This window comes from Centroberyx affinis, unplaced genomic scaffold, assembly GCF_046629955.1.
Source record: "Centroberyx affinis isolate AG114_WGS23_722 - 3 ecotype Tasmania unplaced genomic scaffold, CSIRO-AGI_Caff_v1 ptg001025l_1, whole genome shotgun sequence".
Taxonomy (NCBI): domain Eukaryota; kingdom Metazoa; phylum Chordata; class Actinopteri; order Beryciformes; family Berycidae; genus Centroberyx; species Centroberyx affinis.
The window spans coordinates 265410-288586 of record NW_027279585.1 but is presented as its reverse complement, the minus strand read 5'-3'; the positions used below and the strand labels follow the sequence as shown (position 1 = coordinate 288586).

Genomic DNA, 23177 nt, shown 5'->3' with positions numbered 1-23177 from the left:
CCGACTTTGCATCTTAGTACTGATTAATAACGTAAGGATTTGTTGTTGTTGCAAGCCTGTTCAGACCAGTGTTCCTGGTTTGGTGACTGGCTAAGTTAGATAAGTAGCTCGATTGTGAGAGTAGTAGTAGAAGTAGTAGAATTATTACTGTATGGTGAACTATTTAATAATTGGTGACCAAGTGGCTGGCGAATAACATGGTTTAAAGGACTGTTGTATTGATCTAATGCTGTGTGGCACCAGACTGCCTCCCCGGCCTTTGTGTTGGGCTCGTCAGCCTGTCTCTGTCTAGCTCAGGCTAGCACACAGCAGCTGCAGCTACTTTTGGAGGGAGCTAGGGCTATCGTTGCATGTCTCTTTGTGCTGTTTTTTGTCTTTTTGTGTCATGGGACTGAATGTACTTGAGCCCAGTGATATTCCTTGAAGTCACCTCAGATTTCAGTATTTTTAGCAAAGTTTTATTTTCGCGGGTAAGTTATTAGTTGTCAGGTTTACGCGCTCATTATTGTTGGCGCGTTTGATGAAGTCAACAGTGTAGTGATTACAGGGTTTACACTAATTGTTCCTGAAACAATGCAGCTTTGTCGGCTGTTTTCATCAAGTTTGGCTCAGAATAAAACTATTTTGTGGAATAAAGGATAACTAATAGCTGATAGCTAAAAGTTGCCATTTCATTGAGAGGGTCAACTTCCTGGCTTTGTTGTTCTTGCTATAGCACATCTTGATAAATGCCAACTAATTTCCATAAATCTGTTCCCATTTTACAGAAGAAAGCAGCTTCAACCCTCATCATGACTAGACGAAGGTAATGACTATATTCGCCAGGCTTTTGCCATGTCAGTTATTGTTGTATCTGGATTGGTTTTGGGACTATTGTCATATCTACAAAAACGTATTTAATCCAATTCTCTTTGCAGTGGTCGCCTGCACAAAAGATCTGAAAATGCTCCAATTCAGAAAGGCAAGATAACCAAGGTAAGATTCATAACAAATCACTCATTTGTAAATATAAGTACATTTTCTAGACTGTCTAACATATTTTTTTTTTACAAATTTTCATTTCAGCAAAGCAACAGAAAGAAGGCTCAGCCCCTGTCAAAATTGCAGTGTGAAAAGGTATGTCTATTTCCTGAAGTTGTTTCATACCGTGAATCACCACAACAGATGCATATCCTGTCTGTCTAGTTTCTAGTTGTTCTATCCTAGATCTGATGGCAGTTAGTTATCTGTAAATAAGGGGAAATTATCAACCACCAACCAAATGCTTTTATATCTTAAGCTGTGGCTGGTGTGTTTGTCTATTCTTCCAGCCACTTTGCCAGATAAGAAATCTTTACCAAATTAAAATTCTATGCTAAAAATCAATTTGGCAGTTTTAAAGTGGCTGGAAAACCTTGGTATCCAACAGCCACTGTGACCAGTGGATAAAACAAAAAGTTCTTGTTTTGATTGCTGAAGCTCACAACAAAACAAATTTTCCTTTCAGAACCAGCTGGTACTTGAAGGTGTCGCCAGGCCTTGTATTCTCATCGAGACTCCCGAGAAGGGGCTCAGTGAGGTCTGTGACGACCCCAGCTACGTGAACCTCATTTCCAGAGATGTCTGCGTCCAGCCGTCCCCTCTCCCTCTTCTCAGGTGATTAACACAAACCTGGTCCCCTTTTTTCATTCGTGGTTTGACTCTCAGTTGTGTCCTGCTGAAGTCTTCTAACAGACAGTGTAACCAATGTTCCTCTGTGCGTGTGACTCGTACAGTTGGGGTTCTCCTGAAGACGTGTGGGAGAAGATGGTTGGCAAGGAGCAGAAGTACACACACAGTAAGAGCTTCATGCAGAAGCACCCCAGAATACAACCTAAGATGAGATCGATCCTCATGGACTGGTTACTTGAGGTAAGCTGTCACCTGCATCTTATATTTGTGCAGGCTTCTACCGTTTTTGTTTTTGTTTTTGTATTTATCCTCTAAAGTCAAAGATGTTAGGAGTTGAATCTGCTTAATAGTTGAAAATATTCTTCCCTGCGTTGAATTTTAAGTTTAACATGTGCCTTTTTTTTTCAAATTTCTGGGTAATATTATTGTATGCTAGCAAAATATTAGTACTGTAGAATCCTGTTGTGATCACAATGTTTTAAGTGGCTAATTAGCAATTCACACAACTCTGGATCCTTCTAGTTAGTTCTCCTTATTCTATGGTTGCTACAACCAAATAAATCATTATTGTGTGTTTAATTACTTTTATTGGTCTGTGATATGTTATAGGCATTAGGCATGAGCTTTGTTCATTATCTTTAAGAATTAATTCAGTACGCCTTTGTTTTAAAGGTCAGGCTGTTCTGAAACATGGGAATACATTTTTTTAACCTTTTCCTGTAAATCACATTTTTATTAGTCCTACTAAAACGACAACATTTTGTCTCCTGTTTCCCCAGGTGAGTGAGGTGTACACCCTTCATCGGCAGACGTTCTACCTGGCACAGGACTACTTTGACCGCTTCATGCTGACGCAGGATGACACTGAGAAGGGCCGGCTGCAACTCATCGGGATAACCTGTCTTTTCATAGCATCAAAGATGGAGGTAAGGCAGAAAGGAGAAGGATCTGGGCCGGGTTTCCCCAAAAGCATCTTAAGACTAAATTCATCTTTGCAGCGCAGTAGCATGTGGTGTAGGGAGACCGCCCTTCAACTGGAGGACCCAAATTCAAGCCTCCATTTTGGCAAACGTTCACCCTGCTACCGCGTTACATTCACTTATAAACGTAAAAAGACGAACTTGGTCTCGGTAAGCTTTTGGGAAACCCAGTCCTGGTCTGTTAACGTCCTGTTGGTGCCTAATACAGAATACACTTCACACTCCCACTTCAAAAACAGACTTCACTGTACTTTCAAGACGTGCCACATTTCACACATTGCTTCTGCTTGGTGCAAGACACCCAGCAGCCAGGACAGTTGAAGAGCTTTATCTTTGGGGGTTCCACCTCGCTCTTAGATCCTGATGTCTGTCGTTTGCTTAACGGCAGCAATACACCAAGACAAATTCCTCATGCATACGAATGTACTTGGTGAAGAAGGGGGATTTTTAGTTGTAGCGCTAAATAACTTGCTTTCCTTGTAGGAGATCTATCCTCCCAAGCTGGCAGAGTTTGCATATGTGACAGATGGGGCCTGCTTGGAAGACCATATTCTTCAAATGGAGTTGATCATTTTGAAGGTAATGCCTGGCTAAGAGTGTATCCATATTTTACCTCATTTCTTATCCGGAAGAGGATTTCTCTCTATAAACCAACAAACATCAGGTATTTATGTTTCTGCTTTCCACATGTTACAGGCATTAAATTGGAACCTTTGTCCTGAGACGGCCGTGTCTTGGCTGAAGCTGTACATCCAGATGGCATCAATGAATGACAACTCCGACCTTCTGGATCCGCAGTTTCCACAGGACGTCTATGCACAAGCTACACGTGTAAGTCTACTGATGGGACGATTGACTAGCCGCCAAGTAAATTTCCAGACATGGTGCCTCAGGGTTTATGTGCTGGTTGAGACCCCTGCCTCTAGAGCCACAGAGTCTCCACTAGCCTGGGTCGAGTCCCGTCACAGCCTTCTCTCCTGTCTCCCTCTCAGCATTCCTACTGTCTAAACTAAGCAATAATATGGAGTAGACTGTCCACCCACAGACCAAATAAGACAAACGCTTCAGTATTTTATTTTTTTACCAACCCTTGGAAAATAATCCCCAATCTGGCGCCTGTTGATGGTCACAAACTAGGGTAGCTGGTACCACAGTATCGTGGGTTCAGATCTGGCTCCTGACTCATGTTGCATATCCTCTCTCTTCTGTCTCCTCTCTCTTCTAGCTTCTAGACCTGTGTATCCTCAACATAAACTCACTGGACTTCCAGTATCGGGTGTTGGCTGCTTCAGTGTTGTGCCATTTCATTCAATATGAAATGGTTGAAAAAGTTTCAGGTAAGTTCTGATTTGTCTACATTCAGCTTCCTGCTCAGCCAGAGAGCGCAGCTGGCAGCTGCATCTTTTCATACGTTTTTTGCTGGCAGACTGTTCTAGCCGTTAGCAGGACACCACAGGTAGACAGGAATATTCTGTTAACTGGTTTAGTATTGGTTTAGTACCAAAGGTTCATGTCACCCAAATAAGACCTGTAGCCAGATGACTCGGAGCATGTAAACGCAGCCACTGAGCTCTGTGTTTTCCCTCCTCAGGTCTGTCGTGGGACGTCATCGAGCCCTGTGTGGACTGGATGGCCCCCTTTGTGGAAACGGTGGCCAGGTGTGGCACAGTGGAACTGAAGGACTTCGTGAAAATAAAGCCAGACGACAGACACAACATCCAGACGCATACAGACTACATGAGCATGCTGGTTAGTGTTTTATACTATTGGGATTTTATATTTTAACTGCTATCTTTACTGTCTACACATTTATACAGATCCAGAACAACTTTCAGTGAAAAAACTCTTAACTGTTAGATTGCCAACATTGCAAATAACTGAATAAATTCACATAGACACACTGTACATTTATTTACTTTGAGGCGGCTGCATCAGCTTAATTCATTGGTTTTATCCAACCATCCTTACCACTATCATACAAAATTGAGGTTGAGGTTCATCATTGTTATTAAATGGTTAATTAGAATCAGAATTTGAACTGTTGTCCACAAGTTAACAGTAACGTTGTTTGAAGTCGCTGCATCTTTTTGATTCCTTTTCCTATTTTAACCAAACTTTCTTTCCCCTGTCTTAAAACAAATTTTAAAGGAGGAAGCCGATCAAAGGGAGTTCGAGAGCCAGTTCCTCACTCCGCCCAACAGCACAGAGAAAAGTGCGACACATTGACCCTTTGGAGGAAATGGTCTGAACACAGGGGAGAAGTCCCACAAACCAAGATGGGCTCTTGGTCCAATCTAGACCTCTACTGAAAACAGCTCTAAGCCGGTGCAGAAAGACTACTGTTGACATGAATACTCAGTCTGGACGCCTGCTGCCAAGGATCCAGATCCTCCTGTTGTATGATGTGAAATCTATCCAGGATAATTTACATACTTGCATTTTTATAGAAACTTGAATCTTGGCCAAAGTTTTGTTTTGTCCAAAGATTTTCAGCTGCATTTTTGTAAAGTTCTGGCAGCATCAGCTCTGTGCAATGGACACAGTGATGGAGAGGAGATTTTAAGTATTACTGATCAGTTTTTAGAAAAATCTAAAAACAAAAACTAGAACAAAAGTCTTAAGGTTTGCTGTGAGTTGTGAATTGCATGTCTAGGATAATACATTCCATAAATGGATTTGAGAGGTGCAGTTGTTTACTTTTGTTGTATATAATGTGTGTGTGTGTGTGTGTGTGTATATAGCCAACAGGTAAAATCTGTTGAACACTACTTTAAGGCTCAATTGAAAGAGTTATAAAATTATTTATAATTGATGCTGTTAAACCCAGGGCATTGGTTGTGTAACTCAGGGGCATGGACATCACTGATTCCCTTTGATAGAAGGGAAACTCATTACAAATGATTAAAAATGTACAGATCACTGTATTTATTTTAAAATGTTTATTTTCTACCACAAAAATAAAATGTACATTTTTCCCCAAGTCTGACATTGGTCCCATGTCAATTTTAGAAATAGAGCTTAGCCATGGCTTGCAGGAATTTCTTCTTCCTCTTCTGTGCAGCCAGCTGCAGCACTTCCTCTGGGTTACTGGCATTCAGCTCCGTCTGTCCAATCGCTTTTATCTGCGGAGAAGAATTGGGGAACATCAAGAGTCTGTGTCCTACCACCAAATTAATTCAAGGCACAAAAAACTTGCTAGGTGATGCTTGGCTTCTCAGTAACTATAATGTATTTCACTGTATTTAAATATCTACATGAATAGTTGCTTCATCCTGCTGACAAAAAAACACCTTGTGTTATTCACACCGTGGAGGTGGAACTACTTACCGCTATCTGTCTCTTCTCACTCTCGCCCCGTTTGTGGTGAATGTCTGCATGCACAGTCAAGGGAAAAAATCACAGCATGATGACTACAGACACTGTATATAACACAGCATGTGCCTTAAACAGTGCAAGATATTAGAAACACCCATTCTTTCTACAAAAGATAAACCAAGCGAAGGCCATGAAGGGACGGGGTGAAGGGTTTTTAAGACCAGAAATGAAAACCGGGGGGGGGGGGACTCAATATTAATAGTTTAATAGGTGTCTGAACTAATAGTTTCAGACACCAAGTATTTTCTCTCATGAATCGATAAATAAAATAACAGCAAATGGAAGGATACGTGTGAGATACTCCAGGATGGTGACGTCCCAGATGTAGTCATAGAACGAGTCCATGGCATCGTGACTGTAACATAAACAAAACAAGATGAAACAAGATATCACAGAGGTCAGAGGCGGCTGTGATACTCGTTATTGTTTAGCGTGTCATACCGTGCCGCCATACCTGTTCTGTTCCTGAAGAGCTTTGAACGCCGTCATGTAGTCCACCTCTCTGAGAAACTGGCAGAGAACAGCAACCTGATAAGAAAGAGGGAGAATGAAAATGAGACGATGCATGCAAAACAAACAACATGATGCATTCAAAACATATTAAAGCTTGAAGGCTGATGCATGTCTTGTAGGTGTTTACTCAGCAGAAACTGCTGAGTAAAACTGGAACTGGACACTCTGGTGTGACCTCTGACCTGTGTGTGGCAGTTCATCATCGAGCAGCACTTGATCATCCTCTTCAGGACCTGCGGAGGAGGCTCACAGTGTCAGGATCGGTTCACTTTCACATCGCTCAAGTGTAAAAATGTGGATTGAAATTGCGATTCTCAGTGATGAAACTTATTCTCAATTTGTTTAGTTTTGTCCTTAGTTTTGATTTTTACTTCTTTTAGGGCTTCTTTTGGCATGATTGTTCACAGAATATTGTCTGTGGCTCTGACTATCTTACGCTCCTTACTATTGGTTACTTGTAATGATAGTGATCTGGGAATTTAAACTTATTCAACTGCTGAACTCTTTGCAAGTTGCTCTGGAGAAGAGCGTCAGCTAAAAGCCTAAAATGTTTTATGGCAAAAGATTTCCACTGATTTTCTGAGTTATGAAGGAAACTGAATTGACTGAACTAAAATAATTTACGTCAAATCTTTAAGTTCATCAGCTCAGAGTGATAACACTAGATACTTGTTTAACAGTGACAGTGGATTGTCCATGTGATCTACCTGGTCAGTGTAGACGTCAGGCGGCACAGCTTTGGTGAAGAAGTCGGAGCACACGGCCCCAGCCTGCAGGTAGAAGTGCAGGGCAGCAGAGTACTGGTTGGTCACTAGAGAGAGAGAGAGAGAGAGAGAGAGTGAGAAAGAGAGAGAGAGAGAGAGAGAGAGAGAGAGTGTGAGTGAGTGAGTGAGTGAGTGAGTGAGAGAGAGAGAGAGAGAGAGATAAAGGAAAGCGTCAAAGGTTGACATCTGGGGAAAAGTGTATTTACAAATACTTCCCCAGGTTTGTTTTAGCCACCTTAGGTGCTAGATGTTTGTGGTTTGCCATATAGGACAGTGCAGTTCATGGCAGACAGTTAAGACAAACACTAGAAACTATTTAAATGTAACTTTAGTACTATTCTGTGATTGCCACCTTCCCTGACACAGCAAATTGTCCCAGTGCAGTAAACCCCCCATCTGGTTCTCCAAACAGGTTAGAGCAAAGACCAAGAATTACTTGTAAATACAATCTGACCCAGTAGAGGATGACAGGACTGGAGAGCTTCTTGAAACTATCGACTGTACCAAACAAGAAGGCAGAGGATATACTGTATATATTAGCTAGGAGGATACAACAAATCAAGACACTCAACTTGAATGAAAATAATCAAAATGCCTCTATTGCATTGGCAAGTTCTAAATACATATTCAGAACATGGCAAAGATTGCTAAATGAGAACCTGTTTCACCTTTGTCTTTCTTTAAGTATTCTTTTACCAATGAGTCTTGTTTAAGCTCCCAGGAGAAGGCAAGACGCCAATGCAATAAAGGCATTTTAATTCTTTTCACATCAAGTTGAGTGCCTTGGTTTCTCGTATCCTAGACAATCTGACCCAGGTTTGCTCTAATGTGTAAGCCAGCCAGCCCTAAAAAACCCTGACAGAGCACGTTTGGAAATGGCAACATTTTGTCCTGCACAAAATTAACTAATGGAACATAATTTAACAGCTGAACCTATGAAATCATTTCGAAGATGGCAGCGGAGAAAACAGGAGGCTGTATTAAATCATTTAAGCCCAAAGACTGGGATCTCTTCTCCGACTCTTCTTGTGCTTCTTACCAAAGTAGATGTCGGCCTGTGTGATGAGCCAGGACTGGTTGTTGGGGTTCAGGGTGAGAGCGTAGGACACCAGCTCTTTCACCGTCACAGCCACCGCCTCCACATCCACCGCCTGTATGCTGGACGCACACACAAATCATCTCATTTAGTGGTTGAATTTGTAGAAAATCAAAATAATTTAATATATTCATGTCACTGAATGGAAAATGGCATAACATGATGAGAAAGCATCAGACGCAAGAGATAGTTCTTAGGGGAGTGATGGTGGATCAGTGGCCGATGGAAACGGTTCAAGTGGTGTCTTGGGTTCAAGTGTGACCGTCCAAGATCTCACCCTCCCATCTTTCCTGTCACTCTAATGAGGAAAAATATGAAATGCAAATGAGTTCTTACTTAGCGAGAGAAGACGGCCAGATGGAAATGTGTTCTGCTGTCACTTCATTCACAATATCATCCTGGAGAAGGAGAAACATTTGGTTAAGACAAAGACAAAAGCTGTTTGTGAGCAGCAGTGCAGAGAAGACCTTCAACAAGCTGCAGCAATAACCGCACTACTGACATGACACAATATTAGTATGCTTACTGCAAGGTTGGGAGAGTCACTACCAACATAAAAGCCTGTTTTTTGTTTCATTCAAGCCGATTGTTTTTCCCCGACATTACCACTAACATGCAGCCTATGTGCGGCCCTGCAGTCTGTCATCCGTGTGGAAAATTCAGTCCCTTTGCAGCCCAAAGTGAGACTCACCCGCACGATGCTGTGCAGCCTCACAAACAGAGAGATGAGGGTGGTCAGCACCAGCGGCTCCTGGGAGAAATTAGATGAAACTCATTAGTCCCCATCTCCTTTTCAGCATGAGCAGCTCATTCAATGAAAGATGCAATACTTCCACAACGGAGCGGTTCAACTTTATGCTGTACTCACTCTAAGTTTCTTGATGAAAGTGATGAATTTGCTCCTAAATGGGTAAAAGAAACAATGGAAAGAACTTACCGGCATTAGTTTACATAAAAGCAGTGTAAATGTACATGCCACAAACAACAAATAAATATGTTTACACACCAGCATTAAGCACTTTAACTGTTTACCAGGCACTTTCACATTATACTCGTGTCTTTTTGTATACTATATGTTCATGTGTTGTGATGCTTTTGCACTTAATTACAATGCATGCTTTCTTACACTTAAAATAAACTTGATTTGAAGTAAATAAAGTTTAAAAACAATACAAACAACATGAGAAAAAAAAAGGTCTGAGCAGCCTGCCGAACCTCTGCAGGATGCCCATGGTGGACTCTCTGTGCTTGATGAGGCCGACCCGGCCGTCGCTGTTCCTCTTGTGCTGGACGGACACGCTGCAGATCTGCACCACCACCTCCCACAGCTCCTTGGCTGTGCGCCGGCTCTCTTTAGGACCTGGCAGCTCCTTGCAGGTGGAGGCCAGGAGCTGACCGAGCTGTCAGGGGGAAACAGAGAGGAGAGTCCTTTACACACGAAGACCACAGCAGCTGGGTGCCTGCCTGCATGTGTTGAAATTAGGGATGGGACAATATATACAAATTCAATGTAACGCAATACAATGATGTGACAATACGTATGATACTAGCTCCATTTTATTCTGCTGTAGTAATCACAAATGAGACGGCTTGCCCATTAGAATTTCACAAACTCTCCATCCAAATTATATTATTTTCACTTTGTACTGGGATTTTTGTTTTTGTTGTTTACATTCTAGCGAGCAAATGCCATTTCTAGAAAGATTTGTGACTCAGAAATAAACATAATCCTACTCAGTCAGGACTTTTATTTATTACATCGTATCGTGGCTGTATCAAATCGTGAACCCCATATCGCGCATCGAATCGTATCGCGAGATAAGCATATCGTCCCATCCCTAGTTGAAATCCACTGTGGCTTATATCCACATCAAATCAAGTCTGAACAAGTCAACTGTATTGCCATACCAGCTGTTAAGTTGTTAGGAATTCAGTGAGCTCTTAAAAGGACAATGACAAAAAACATGGCATCAAGTATACAAGACAAAACATCGCCTACAAACTGTTTGGGCTTAAAGCTGCTCAACCTAAGTACTGTATTCCATAAGCAACGTTTCTGACTTCTAATATGTGAGATGACTGGGATCTATATAACCACAGAATATGTGTAGTCGTACAGTATGTATAACAAGACAGTGCAATATTTTTCCATGCTTTTCCAAAATTGCAATTTACAAACTTATCAGGACCTGGAAATTACTAAATTCTTTTTTCATACATTTCCAAACTTCCCAGGTAAACGAGAGAGTGTTTTCACCTTGATGTAGGGGTTGTTCATGACCAGAGACTGGGGCACCTGCAGAGTCAGATAGTCGTTCTCCCTCCAGTTCAGCATGAAGGCGACACACTCCTCCCCCACCACCTGGCGCAGGGGCAGATCTGCAGACCAGGACATCCCACAGTGAGAAAATGCTGATGGCATTTACACTGCATTAGATATGTGACTGAAATGTACAAAATATTATATATTTTGTGTATTCATTGTAAATGATACAGCCAAAATTCATCAATGATCCATGGTTTATATGAATGAATATATGTGCAGTGTTTTGTGGTAGTAATATTTGTAGTATTGGGTTAATGATCACAGCCGTAATACTGCTCACCCAAACAGAATATTTAAATTTAACAGGACATAATATACTGTAATTCAAAAGTGTATCCGCATCCAGAACTCAAACATTCATATTTCATCAAGTCTTTTTAAAGACTTGTCATTTTATCGTCTTTTATCTTTTTATCTTAATTTGATCTTACTTTTATTTTATTTTAACCTTACTGTTTATTTTGGTTGTCATCTTACAGTTATCCTACTATTTACTTGAATGTTGCTCTTTTCCACCTCTGTCCTCCTATCTAAATTGAATCCCTGTTTGTTATCGTTCCATTGCTTTTTAAATTAATTTTGAGTATTCTGCTTTCATTCTAACAAAGCACTTAGTAAACTTAAATAATTCGTAGCATTTGTTCTAACCTACTTGCAGCATCAGAGGGACGGGGGTTTACCGCATTGCACAATACCAGAGTCACAGGAGAAAGAAGAGGTCAGGTACGACTCCACATGTTACTGTCTCACTCACCGTGAATCCTCATCTCCAGGTAACCTCTGACCCGGCTGACCAGGTCGGGGGGCGGCCGCTCCCTGCTGCCCTCGGCCGCCGTCGTCTCGTGCGCCCGGACCTCCAGCAGCAGCATCTCGTTCAGCATCACCTGCCGCAGCTTGGGGGAGAACTCCGTCACCAGCTCCAGGCAGGCGGAGAAGAGCTGCCGCGCGTGGGCGAAGTCCTGAGGCGACGACACGCGACACGTGTTACATGTTACTACACATTAAGTATTATTACCGACTTTCTCTGCTGCTATTAAACTACTAACTGTTGTTGATAGTTGGACATGTACATATCAGGCACTCACTGCACATTTTTCTTTTAGCATTACTTTTTAATACTCAGTCATGTATATATTTTGATTTATCTTAACATTATATTCATACTAGTCATGCTAGTGTACACATATGTACATATATAATATTCTTATTGTCTTACTTTCTATTTAGTTTTTCTTTGGCATCAGAGAGGACAGCAAACTAAGAATTTCATTGTCCAGGGCAACTTGTTTTTCTCTCTGAACTTGACTCTTTTGCCTTGATATGGGACGAGATCAGGGCTGCATTTGTTTTATGTGCAACAACAGGAAAAGACAGTCGAAGTGCAAACTTGTGCATAACATTTACATACTTTTAATCAATGCTCCTATATTTGAAATGTAGTTCTGATCACATGTATGTGAGAGAGAGAGAGTGGGAGGCTATAAAATCTTTGCGGCTAACTGCTGTATGCGTTGCTGTTAATTAATGTTGAGTGGGCCAAGCTAAATTCCATGCACTGGATCCTATGCAATAAAGTGCTGAATCCAAAATCCTTTGAGAAAGGGGGATCAGATGATTTTTAGCCTGAACAGATCATCAGCTGTGTGACTCTTCATTCAAAATTTCCCCCAAAACACAAAATCCGACGCGCGCTGAAAATGTAAACAGACCTTTATGGATATGCAGTGGAGGCCTTTGGCCATGAGGATGTACACCAGGTCCTTGGTCAGGTTGTCTTTAATGCTGAGGATCACATTGATGTAGTCTGGAGGAACCTCCCACTGTACACACACACACACACACACACACACAGGAGATGAGGAGTCAGCGGAGACACAGCAGTATGAGAAGTATAAAGGATGTGTGAAAGCTTGTTTACATTTCTGCTGATGGACAGCTATTTCAGCTTTCACTGCATGTTTTATCTTTAAGTCGACTGACCATCGCACTCGCTGCTGTTGGTTAGCTCACAAATGCTGGCAATGTTGGAATTAAAGTGAATCTGTCTGTTGCTTTAATTGTAAGTCTCTCCGGATAACAGTGTTAGTATACATATCTAAAATATAAATGTAATGCTTGGTAAAAAGGCTTTCATGTATTCTGCTCCCACAGCACAGAATGAGCTAAAGCTGCCAAATCTGATCTCTGTTGGAGAATTTAAAATGCCTGAAGGGCTTGGAGATGGGCTCTATTAGAAACTGCTTTTGTTCTATGTAATATTTTGATGCATTTGTACTTTTGATTATTTATGCTATGTATTTACATTGTTTTTACATTGTTTATCTGTAACTTTTATTTATTTCCCTGATAAAAGTAAAGGTTTAAGAAAAAAGGAGCAAAATCCTAAATGTGTGTTTATCAAATGATAATAGCAGCTGAGTCGTATTCCTCTTCCAGCAGCGGTTTCTTGACCTCTGACCTTGCTGTTGACCCTCCAGAAGGGTCGTTCGGCCATGCCGTGGAGTTCGATGAGGATCTGCCGGATCCTGCGTGGCTCCAGGGAGAGGATGAGCTGCTGCTCCAGCTGCCCGATGTTCACACTCGCCGAGGCTGCGGAGGAATGAACCAAAACGCTCAAAGAGATTTCCACATGTTACAAACCACAGAGCGAGAACACATCGCTTAGTGGTGGGAGATAGCAGGTGGGAGATAGTTAACTGACACAAACATTGATCACTGTAAGGAGCTGCAATGGGTTAAATGTCAGTAACAGTGCGTTATATCACTTATTTGAAGTGGTAATCTGAGAGATCCTCCTTTTTTGGATCTGGCAACATCTTTCCCAGAGATCACCTGTCAATCAAACAGCATGTCCAGTACTGTGACGTCTGTTTCCTTGGATTTTCTGTTGATGCAGTTTAAGTTTCTATAAGTGGCGCTCTTTTCTTTGTCTGTTCAGCCATGGTGGCTATCACTGCTCATGCTGACTACCCAGTTCTTCTTCTATTTATGTTTAGAACAGCAAATGTAGGAAATGCTGGTTGAATCACTATTGTGTTATATTAATCAGCAATAGAGAGCTGCAAAACCATTTAGATGAATATTTTGCAGATTATTACTTGAATGACACACATATGGATCAGTTGTTGATTCGAGGATTGCAGAGTTAAGGAAATCTAATGGGGAAAATGTTACAAACATACTGTACCACCAACACTGGGCTCACATTCCACTATCTTTCCACCTGCCATGCATGTTGTTCTGTAGTGTCTACATGAAAAACTCAGCGCCATACCTGGAATGTCATAGAAGGAAGGCAGAGGCTTGGCGCTGAGGTTGATGGTGGCCGACCTCTTCCTCATCTGCTCCACCAGGACCTTCCTCTCCTCCTCCTTCAGCAGCTCCATGAACAGCTTGTGGGACGACACCACAAACACCAGGGAGAGCTCCTCCAGGCTCTCACACAGAGTCCTGCGGGAAAAGGATGGTGCAGTTCGGTTTGAGTTCAGCGGTGAAAAGGTGGTGAAGTGATAAAACATGCTGATAAAACACAGGAGGTAGAGGTAGGTACTGGAGGGGATTATAAAAAACTTATTACTTTGAACCAAAAAAAAAGTTGACTAGTGATTTGATTTGATCTCACTCACTTCATGAAGTTGGCCATGTTCCTTCTGGATGTCTCAGATGGACGGTCCTTTTCCAGTGATCGTGTGCACACCTGCAGGACGAGGACATGTGATTTAAATGTACAGTAGCTCACATTTTTTACCATGGCAACACTGCGTCATCAAGAGGCAAAAGTTGTTATTGTGTAAAAAGTTATTGTGAAAACAAATGAAGAACTATGAATCTTCACACCTTAGCTGCAAATTCTCCCACAACTCCCACAATCTTCTCATATTCAGAAGGAACTACACGCAAATATGCCATGGGATTGTACAGATTCTGTACTTGTTTATAGATTATTTTAGGTCATTTGAGCTTTATTAGATAGTGGATAATGGAGAGAGAGAGAGATGAGGGATGACATGCGACAGAAGTCAAAAGTCACATCTGAATCCTGAGCCCTTTATCCGCTGAAGCCTGAGGCAATACTTAGTCTTGAAACAATCTCAAACGACACACATATTCAGCACATAAGCGGGCATGTACCTCTAAGATGAAGTCCACCATTCGTTTACTGGGCTTGAGCAGCAGCTGCTGGAAACGAACGCTGAGGATTTCTCCCTCCAGAGCGTCTCGGACAGCGTTGCAAACACACAGCTTGTGGCAAACCTCGTCCAGGCCCCTCTCCCTGCACACAGTCACAAGTCAAAACTAGCTTCTGCACTGACATCAGTATCAGCACTTTGTAATTATGTTAAGAAAGAAATCAAGACTGCGCAAAGGGGCTTATTTTGAAATTTGACCTGTACATTATCCCGCATATTGCATGGTTAATTTCCAAAGACATTAATCATCTGGCATGAAATAATAGAATTACATTTTTTTTATTAAAAGTAATTTACAAGCTTCCACCAAAAAATAGTCCAACAGGACTGTCTGCTGCAACAGATTAGTAAAGTCTTTTTGGCTCCAGGTGCCACAAGTTGATTTGATTAAAAATCAACTAAACGGACCAGACTTCTTGACTGTGGAGCAATTTGATTAGATGTGAAACAGCAGCATGTTATTCTTAAATAGCAGAACTCAGAATGTGTTATCATCAACAGTAGTAGAAGAAATACTAGTGGTAACAGTATCTGACAGCCTGGACTGAATACAACACAAGTACTGCCTCGTTTCAGTTCAAATGATTACACATTTACAGGCTATAGGCTTCATCAAACTGCCACCTGTACTGCTTGACTGAGTGGTAGTTTTGAAGTGGTTTGTGGTCTCACCCTTGCTGGACTTTATGCAGGAACTCCCTGAGAACAGACCGTCTGAAGTGGTTTGGCAAGCTGCGGGACACGTTGTCTTTGGTGAAAGCCTCAATGAGAGCCTGAGGGCAGCGGAGCAAAGAGAACCCATTCACAGGTTAGCCACAGGATGCTGTTTTCTACTGCAGCCCCACTTTGCTATTGAGGCTGCTAAGACAGATATATTTTACATAAAACTCTTTCCTAGTGCAGCTTTAGTATGACGCTGCCTCTGCTCTGACCTGGTGGTTGTGAGTCCTGATCAGACTGTTGATCTGACCGTAGGCCGTGGTCTGGGAGTCGGAGGGCTCGGAGGTTCCGGTCAAAGCCCTGCAGGCGTTCCAGTAGCCGGCCAGGCGCTTCTCATCCAGGTGAACGTGGAGAGCGGAGTCCAGCTGAGAGACGAACAAGACTATGAGAGATCCACAAACTACATTGGTGGAAAACTGCTGTCATACCAGAAAAGCACCGTAACTCCCATGTCAGTGACATTGTTTCATTACCCAATACCCCATGACACCCATTCAAACCCTTGAGAGAATTTCAAAAAGGCATGGCTGTTAGTTTCAAAATCACACTGTTTACTTAAACTTATTGAAGGTACAAGATTCTCATCTGACAGCAGTGAAATATTCCTTAGTAACAAAAAAAAAAAATCACCAACATGCCACTCAATCTAAAGTTTGGACAACCATTCAGAGCAAATAAGACAAATCAGGACGAGGTTAACTAACTAAGAAACAAGCAAATAGTAAACATGTTGTCCCCCACCAGTGATGTAGTTCCACCCTTGGGTCAGTCAGTGATTGCTGAGTGTACTTGATATGAGTGAAATTGTATAAGCATTTTCGTATGGGACAATGAAAGGACAGATTGACCATATATTTCTGTTGCCTACTCTCCTCGGAATTAGGCTTACAAGTTATATCTTGAAATGTAGTAACTGTAATTTCTGTAAATTCTGTTTTTACTCAATACAGTACAAAATATAAGAACTACAATACGCAATATATACAATCCGTACATTACACAATGTACACTACAATACAATTTATAATACAATATACAATATAACATACAACACCAGGAGCAACTGTACAATAACTACAGTGTCTTGTGAGGTTAGAGGTTTGCCCAAAAATCCTCCATTGACTCTCACTTCAACACATCAACCCAGTCTGATGTCTCCAAGTGTGTAGCGTGTGTAGACTATTATGTTACCTATGATAACTTTAACTGTATTGCTTTACCACTGAGTCCCCATTCATTGTCAATGCCGCCCCCTAGTGGCACAAAGTCAACGTTACAGTGTGACTAACTAACTAACTAACGGACGGAGACCGATCCATAGTCCCCCCTTTGGTGGGGGACAATGACCATCACCAAACCCATGATGAACACCTCAGTACCTTCTGTAGCAGCTCCTTCGTCTGTCTGAAGTGCTCTCTGGCTTTCTCATAGGCCAGCTGGTCTGTGCAGCCTTGCTGGAAGAAAATACCTCCCAAATCATAATGCACCTAAAACACAAAATAAATAAAATAAAAAATCACACCACTTTTGGATTAATTTGCAATTCAGTCCGTTCACTTCAACCAAAACTGCATTTTGAAACACAAGATGGACATTCACTCTCAACTATTTTTTGGTAGCTTCAATATCCAAAGCTTTAAAATGTTGACTTTCTTTTTAATCATATGGAAATTCACATTGTTCCATGCAGATAATCTTGCTATCCCAGTTCCCTCCCTGAGAGATCAATAAAGTTCATCTAATCTCATGTAATCCTGGAACCACACAGTGAAGCTACTGAGCGTCTGCCAACCTGACAGTGCAGCTCATCTGCGCTGATGCGAAGTCCTGCGGTGGACGACTCCGTCTCTCCGTTGGCAGCGGCGTCGGCAGCCAGCAGGTCCAGAGTCCTCAGGGTGTGAACGTAGAAGTCCTTCTTCAGCTGCAGAGCGCCCTCCAGGACGCTGATGGAGTCGGCCGCCTGCTCCTTCAGCTGCAGGCGAAGAAGGCACGATGTTATAAAGAGAAGCAGAAAGTACGAAAGATAATTCTTCAGAATCTCACAAAACAGAGACTACCGGAAAAAGCTATTCATGTCATCCGAAGCCTTACAAAGTCGAGGCTGTAGGGAGTACCGAAAACCAAAATGTATTCTTTAATCCTGGATTGATGCTTATTAAATATTTGCTATGCTTTAGAGTAGATTTTGCAGTTTCAATGATTTTCATTGTATATGTCAAAAACAAAAAAAACTTATGAGTTCACTCACCACACTGAGGATATTTTCAGTCATTTCTTTCTCCTGCTGCACAATATTCAACCTAGGAAAAAAACACAAGGACCGAACTCAGCAATGTCTTGATTGTACAACGTTCCAGCTAAGCATGAGTAAATAATCCATTCTCCCTGTAAATAACCGAAGCTCATTCCAGTTGAGTTTAAGGACATACATGTTCATCTGGTGCGGCCCGGGCTTGGTCTGCTTCTCTGGAAAGCTGCTCAGCACGATGGTCCTGATGGCCCTTTAAGAGACAAACACAGGTACTGGATATAGACAGACAAAACTTAGCTTTGTGTTACACTGTGCTTGTAATGTAATGTGAACTAATGCTTTAATTATCAACTTAATACAATGACTACACAAAATTTAGACTGACATACAGTACAATACCAGACAATACCAAAATGATTGAATGTATGTTTTTCATTCTCTTAAAGCCATTTTGATCTAAAGGCTTATGCTTAAATGCTTGAAATTAGTTTCTTAGACAAATATAAATAGTGAAGTTGATCCTATGTATGAATTTCTTTCCAAAGTCTTTGCCTTTCCATCAAGGCAAAGGGCGGCTACTTTAAAGAATCTAAAATATAAGATAGTTTTGATTTGTTTAACAATTTTTTGGTCACTGCATAATTCCATTTGTGTTATTTCATAGTTTTGATGTCTTTACTATTAGTCTAAAATGTGGAAAATAGTAAAAATACAGACAAATGTGGTGTGTCCAAACTTTTGACTGGTACTTCAAAATCAGTTTATATGAATATGTGTGCATTATCATTATATTATTATTCTTATTTTGTAGTGTTCAATGCTCTAAATGCCGTTTCAGAGGCTTTTCCACCCTGCCACCAATACAATTCAGGCATAAATGGTCAAATTCATAGATGTTGAATATCGGCACAAAACATCAGAAGATTCAATCCAAAAACCTGTAAATACTAGTTGTACCCCCCTTATGCACAAATGTCTCAAGGCATAAAAACTGTTGAAACTTTTTCCTTCTACTCCTTTACATTTATCCTCTGTGAGTGAATTGTATTGAAGTTTGTCGTTGTCTTGACCAAGTCTCCCTTGAAAAAGAGATTTCAAATCTCAGTGGGATCTTCCTGGTTAAACAATTAGTGACAATTTCACTACTTAAGCACTTCGATTGATTTTCAAACCAGAAAACAACTTAGAAAAACTGGAGTGGGTAATCTCCATGGTGACAGGGAGACAAATTAACCAGTCACAGTGAGTCACAGTCACAAATCTACTGGCATTTAGCTGCCAGCTGTTTCCCAGTCTGAGCTCAGTGACTTTTGTGTTTTCCGGGCGGTTCTGTTCTGTTCTGTTCAGACTCACCAGCGGTTGTAGATGATGACAGCCATGGCGGTGGTCGGCGGCAGAGTGGACAGATCCAGCTCCACGTGTTTCACCCCCGGCGGCACTTTGCTCACACACAGCAGCTCGTTCAGCAACATGTTCAGCACTGGGATGGTCAGGCTGGCAGGGGAGAAGGACATAAGGCCGTAAGAAACTCTTTTGGCCAGTCAGCTTTTTCTATAAAAGGCTCTCAAATGTGGAATACACTACCAACTGAAATGAAATTAATCCAAGACATTAAGGTTTTTAATAAAAATATTAAAGGCTGGCTGAAGCAAAATCAGAGCTGTATGCATTTTTAATCATCTCATCAATAATGACTTGATTATTTCATTGTTATTTTATTTTTTTTCCTTTTCCATTTTTCCTTCTTTAAATTATGCTTTATATTTGTATGTAACCTTGATATTTTCTTCCCTTTTTTCTCTTAAGAAAAGCCAAACTAGCAACAGGTGTTGGAATCTCTGTATGCAGAACATCAGTTGCATCAACTTGTTTGTAACTAGTTGAAGTGGCACCATGTTAATTTGCATTGTCCCTATCAAATAGACTATATAAATAAATAAAAATATGTCATTAGGCAATGCAAGAGCCTTTATGTTTTTTTGAAATGGATATAACCTGAAGGAACAACAATTAAAGACATTTGTCAAAGCTGAGGATATTTTCAACATTTTGTTAGAAACTTCATAATTGTCACTTGTTGAAAAAGTATTTTGTTAGTTTCCCTTCCGATGTCATGGAAAATGAGATTTACACAATTTAACGGTTGACAGGTGACAGCTGTGTTTAGATACATGCAGGTGTAATATAGCACCAGGCAATAATTCAATATTATTGTTTATCGTCTTTCAGTGGAATCATATCGTCATGATGATGCTGATTTTGGGATATTGTGACACAATTCTGCTGCCTGAACTTATGATAACAAACACATTTTATTTAAAAACTGAGACAAAATGAGGTATGTAACATTTTAAGGAATATTATTTGAAAATTTCATTCATTAAACGTAACATTACCATTCGGCTCAATGGGATGAACATTCATTTGATGATTTGACTTATTTAGCATACAATCCTTATGAGTATCGTGATATTGATTTAAACCCCAGCCCTAGTGTTATATCCACTTTTTAGTGTGTACTGAACATGAGAAATCAAGCCAGATATTAACAGTTCACTCTGAAATGGCATCACAACTGACTTGGGCAAATATACCGGCTTCCTCTCCATCACACCCCCAGCTAAACGCCACACACTCACCCTTTCTCCAGCACATCCAGGTCCCACCTCATGTGGGCGGCGACTTTCAGCGCCAGCAGCTTCAGAGTGCGGTTCCTGCGGTTGTCCGCCGGAGGCTGCACCTGGTTCTGTTCGTTCACCGACGGCTTGGACGCCTGCTCCAGGAACTGGATGATCAGCTGCACCGGTGCCGGGTCTGTGGAAACACACACACACACACACACACACACACACAGTTCATTGCTCCACTCAAAATGTTGCCATTAAAAGGAAAAAAACATCTTACATCTCCACTCTTACACTGTTATATATCATCAATCTGTGATGTTCAATACATTACTATTATAGTTATTTTGTGACTTCAGTTAGTGATTTCCTACATTTCCCAGAATGCCTTTCAACAGTCCACAGAGAACAGGCATGAGCTTCTTGCATTCAGTACATGTGTAGGTGGAGAAAGCAACAGCATAAAGGAGGAGTGAGAGTTTTTCCAGTGGGGAAAGAAGCAAGAGTCCTCCTTCCACTTATTCAAAACACGTCTTGGAGCTGCATTGCATTCTGGTCTACTGAGGTCAGTGGAGGAACTGGTATTTCCTTAACATTTTGTACGCTCAGTGTACTGCTGACCTGGGTTGCACTTCTGCAGGTGTTTCTCCAGCAGGGAGCCGTCCAGCAGGAACTCGAACCAGGAGGTCTGGAGAGGAGTGCTGGGCCGACTGCCGGCCACAGCGGCCACTCGGTCCGCCGCCTCCACACTCATCCTGCACTGGTGAACAGCAACACACATTTGACTGTTATTGGGGTTTTTTTTAGACCTTTTTAGTCCTTCACCTGAGCAGCCTGGACCCAAGCCTCATGTCAGCAAGCATCCACCAAGCTAGAGTGTCCTGGGTGTCATTACAGGGATCAATAAAGGACCACACTGTTATCATTTCTGGTGTCATTACATATTACTCAATGGAGAGAGATGAGTAAGAAGTTAAAACAAATGGGACGACTCGTGAATTAGGTAATGTGCAGGATTTGGATCCAAATGTCAGGAGGAGTACATGTAAATGCGCCCTAGCTGCAAAATGATCAGCTGATACATGTAGGGACTGCACAATCACTAATCAATCATTCATGTAAACAACACAGGGAGGTTATAATAAACATCTGGGAGGTGTTTTGGCCAGGGAGGATGGATATTCTGGCATTAAATAGTTGTTAGCTCTCTGACCTATGGCATTTATAGTAAAATGAAGATCAAATATGTATCTTCTATCTAGGGCCTAATTGCCATTCTGACCAAATCCTTAATATCACTGGTTCATATTTGACAAGGTCACACACAAGCAATGTTGTCTGATAAGCAATGATGTTTCCCCTCACACTTCCCTATAGGACTGTATATCATAGTTTCTTATTAGTTTGTACATGCAGCGCATTAAGTGGGTAATAAAAGGATTCATATATTGCCAAATATATAAATAAACGGCAAACATTGCATTGCATTGCACACATACATAACGCGTTCACACGGTGTTATGATAATCCAAGAAGCTACTTGACAAAGATGTATGTCAGTATTGCCCAAGGGTGTCTTTCATCTATTCCACCTATAACCCCGAGGGGGAGGAGTTATCAACTTGGCCCGATGGAAGAGTCGGAATGTAAACGAGCCAAAGGTACCTCGGGGCTGCCACTGTGTCCAAAACAAGCGCACCCAGTCTCTCTCGTTCCTCAGGCTAACGTTGTTTTGAGCTAACCTTCCAGCTAGCTACAACTTTAGCCTTCTGGCTGGAACGCAAACGGACGGATTATCTTACCTTAGCAGCCCAAAACGAACAAGCAGAGAAAATGCGATTTAATTTTACTCCAGAAAGCTCGTAATTACAGGGACCACCACAACAAGGATGGTTTGGTTCTCACATTATTCATTCTGCGCATCATCTCCGCCGTAATTCCGGTTCCGCTCCGTCGCCAAGGTGACACACCGTGCGCCATATTTGCGCATTTATGCACTGCGCTGTCCTCATATAAAGTATATGTGACTATGTGATAAACTCTGATTTTATATCCAGAAAACTCTCTCTCACACACACATAATGTCTCAGAAAATATTTTTTCGACTTGGGATAACTTTATTTTAAACACCATATTTGTATTTGTATACGACCTTACGACTAAGAAATTAGTTCCTCTGAGGTTATCCATCAAAAAGGCACCAAATTATGATCACAATATTTCTGCTTGCTTAATGTGTATTAATACAGTATATGGAAATCATCCATAAATCCATAAAATGTATTTATCCAAGATGTGTTATGCACCTTATTATTACAGAGAATGGGTTAAATACTATAGTGGGAATTCGGGTCAGGAGTTCAGATCAACGTCATTGATCACTGAGTGACAGTATTTCAGGAGGTGTTTATAAAAAAAATCCATAGCAGGGCTGTAGTCAAGGCAGAGACCACAATATGTGATAAACACTGTACACGTCTTCCCAAAATGTAAAACTAATGATTAAGGAGTTTCTTAAGGATTATTAATCCTTAAGAAACTCCTTAAATTAAACTGAGATGTAGATCTGTCTGCAAATCTGCTCTGTCCTTTACCCTTCAACTTCCAACTTATTATTCCGTAGAAGTTTGACGCCCATTACATACACAGGTTTCTACAAGTGAAATCCCTTAAATTGCTTGTAGTGCA

At 41.3% G+C, this 23177-nt stretch overlaps 2 protein-coding genes across 4 annotated transcripts; one reads left to right on the top strand and one right to left on the bottom strand.

Moving 5' to 3' along the window:
- The first annotated feature begins 772 nt into the window (after positions 1-772).
- On the top strand, positions 773-5611 carry LOC139646950 (G1/S-specific cyclin-E2-like). Its single transcript, XM_071522753.1, has 11 exons — positions 773-805; positions 918-975; positions 1066-1116; positions 1487-1635; positions 1755-1890; positions 2430-2576; positions 3114-3209; positions 3327-3461; positions 3856-3967; positions 4222-4379; positions 4779-5611. Exons 1-11 carry the CDS (start codon positions 792-794, stop codon positions 4854-4856), a joined length of 1134 nt encoding a protein of 377 aa, XP_071378854.1. The 5' UTR covers positions 773-791; the 3' UTR covers positions 4857-5611.
- On the bottom strand, positions 5604-22421 carry ints8 (integrator complex subunit 8). 3 transcript variants are annotated; one of them, XM_071522742.1, is made up of 28 exons: positions 22292-22421; positions 21111-21249; positions 20505-20679; positions 19219-19359; positions 18044-18115; positions 17863-17914; positions 17407-17586; positions 16994-17101; positions 15827-15979; positions 15567-15667; positions 14836-14977; positions 14331-14401; positions 13979-14154; positions 13163-13293; positions 12414-12524; positions 11459-11663; positions 10636-10757; positions 9594-9778; positions 9247-9280; positions 9070-9129; positions 8715-8776; positions 8322-8440; positions 7226-7329; positions 6701-6751; positions 6460-6533; positions 6296-6360; positions 5958-6001; positions 5604-5752 (listed from the first exon to the last, which is right to left on the bottom strand). In XM_071522742.1, the coding sequence occupies exons 2-28, from the start codon at positions 21241-21243 to the stop codon at positions 5636-5638; spliced, it is 2988 nt and encodes a 995-aa protein (XP_071378843.1). In that variant the 5' UTR covers positions 21244-21249; positions 22292-22421; the 3' UTR covers positions 5604-5635. The 3 variants fall into 3 exon arrangements, with proteins under 3 accessions (XP_071378843.1, XP_071378844.1, XP_071378841.1); XM_071522743.1 differs by having other exon boundaries at positions 21111-21244; positions 22292-22394; XM_071522740.1 differs by lacking the exon at positions 22292-22421 and having other exon boundaries at positions 21111-21270.
- Positions 22422-23177: the final 756 nt, after the last annotated feature.

Coding starts and splice junctions, on each gene's coding strand:
- LOC139646950 (XM_071522753.1), top strand. Junction 1,117..1,486: donor CAAAATTGCAGTGTGAAAAG/GTATGTCTATTT, acceptor TTTTCCTTTCAG/AACCAGCTGGTACTTGAAGG. Junction 2,577..3,113: donor TCATAGCATCAAAGATGGAG/GTAAGGCAGAAA, acceptor CTTTCCTTGTAG/GAGATCTATCCTCCCAAGCT.
- ints8 (XM_071522740.1), bottom strand. CDS start 21,270: ATGTGTGTTGCTGTTCACCAGTGCAGGATGAGTGTGGAGGCGGCGGAC. Junction 15,668..15,826: donor TCAGGACTCACAACCACCAG/GTCAGAGCAGAG, acceptor CGCTGCCCTCAG/GCTCTCATTGAGGCTTTCAC. Junction 9,130..9,246: donor CTTTCATCAAGAAACTTAGA/GTGAGTACAGCA, acceptor AATTTCTCCCAG/GAGCCGCTGGTGCTGACCAC.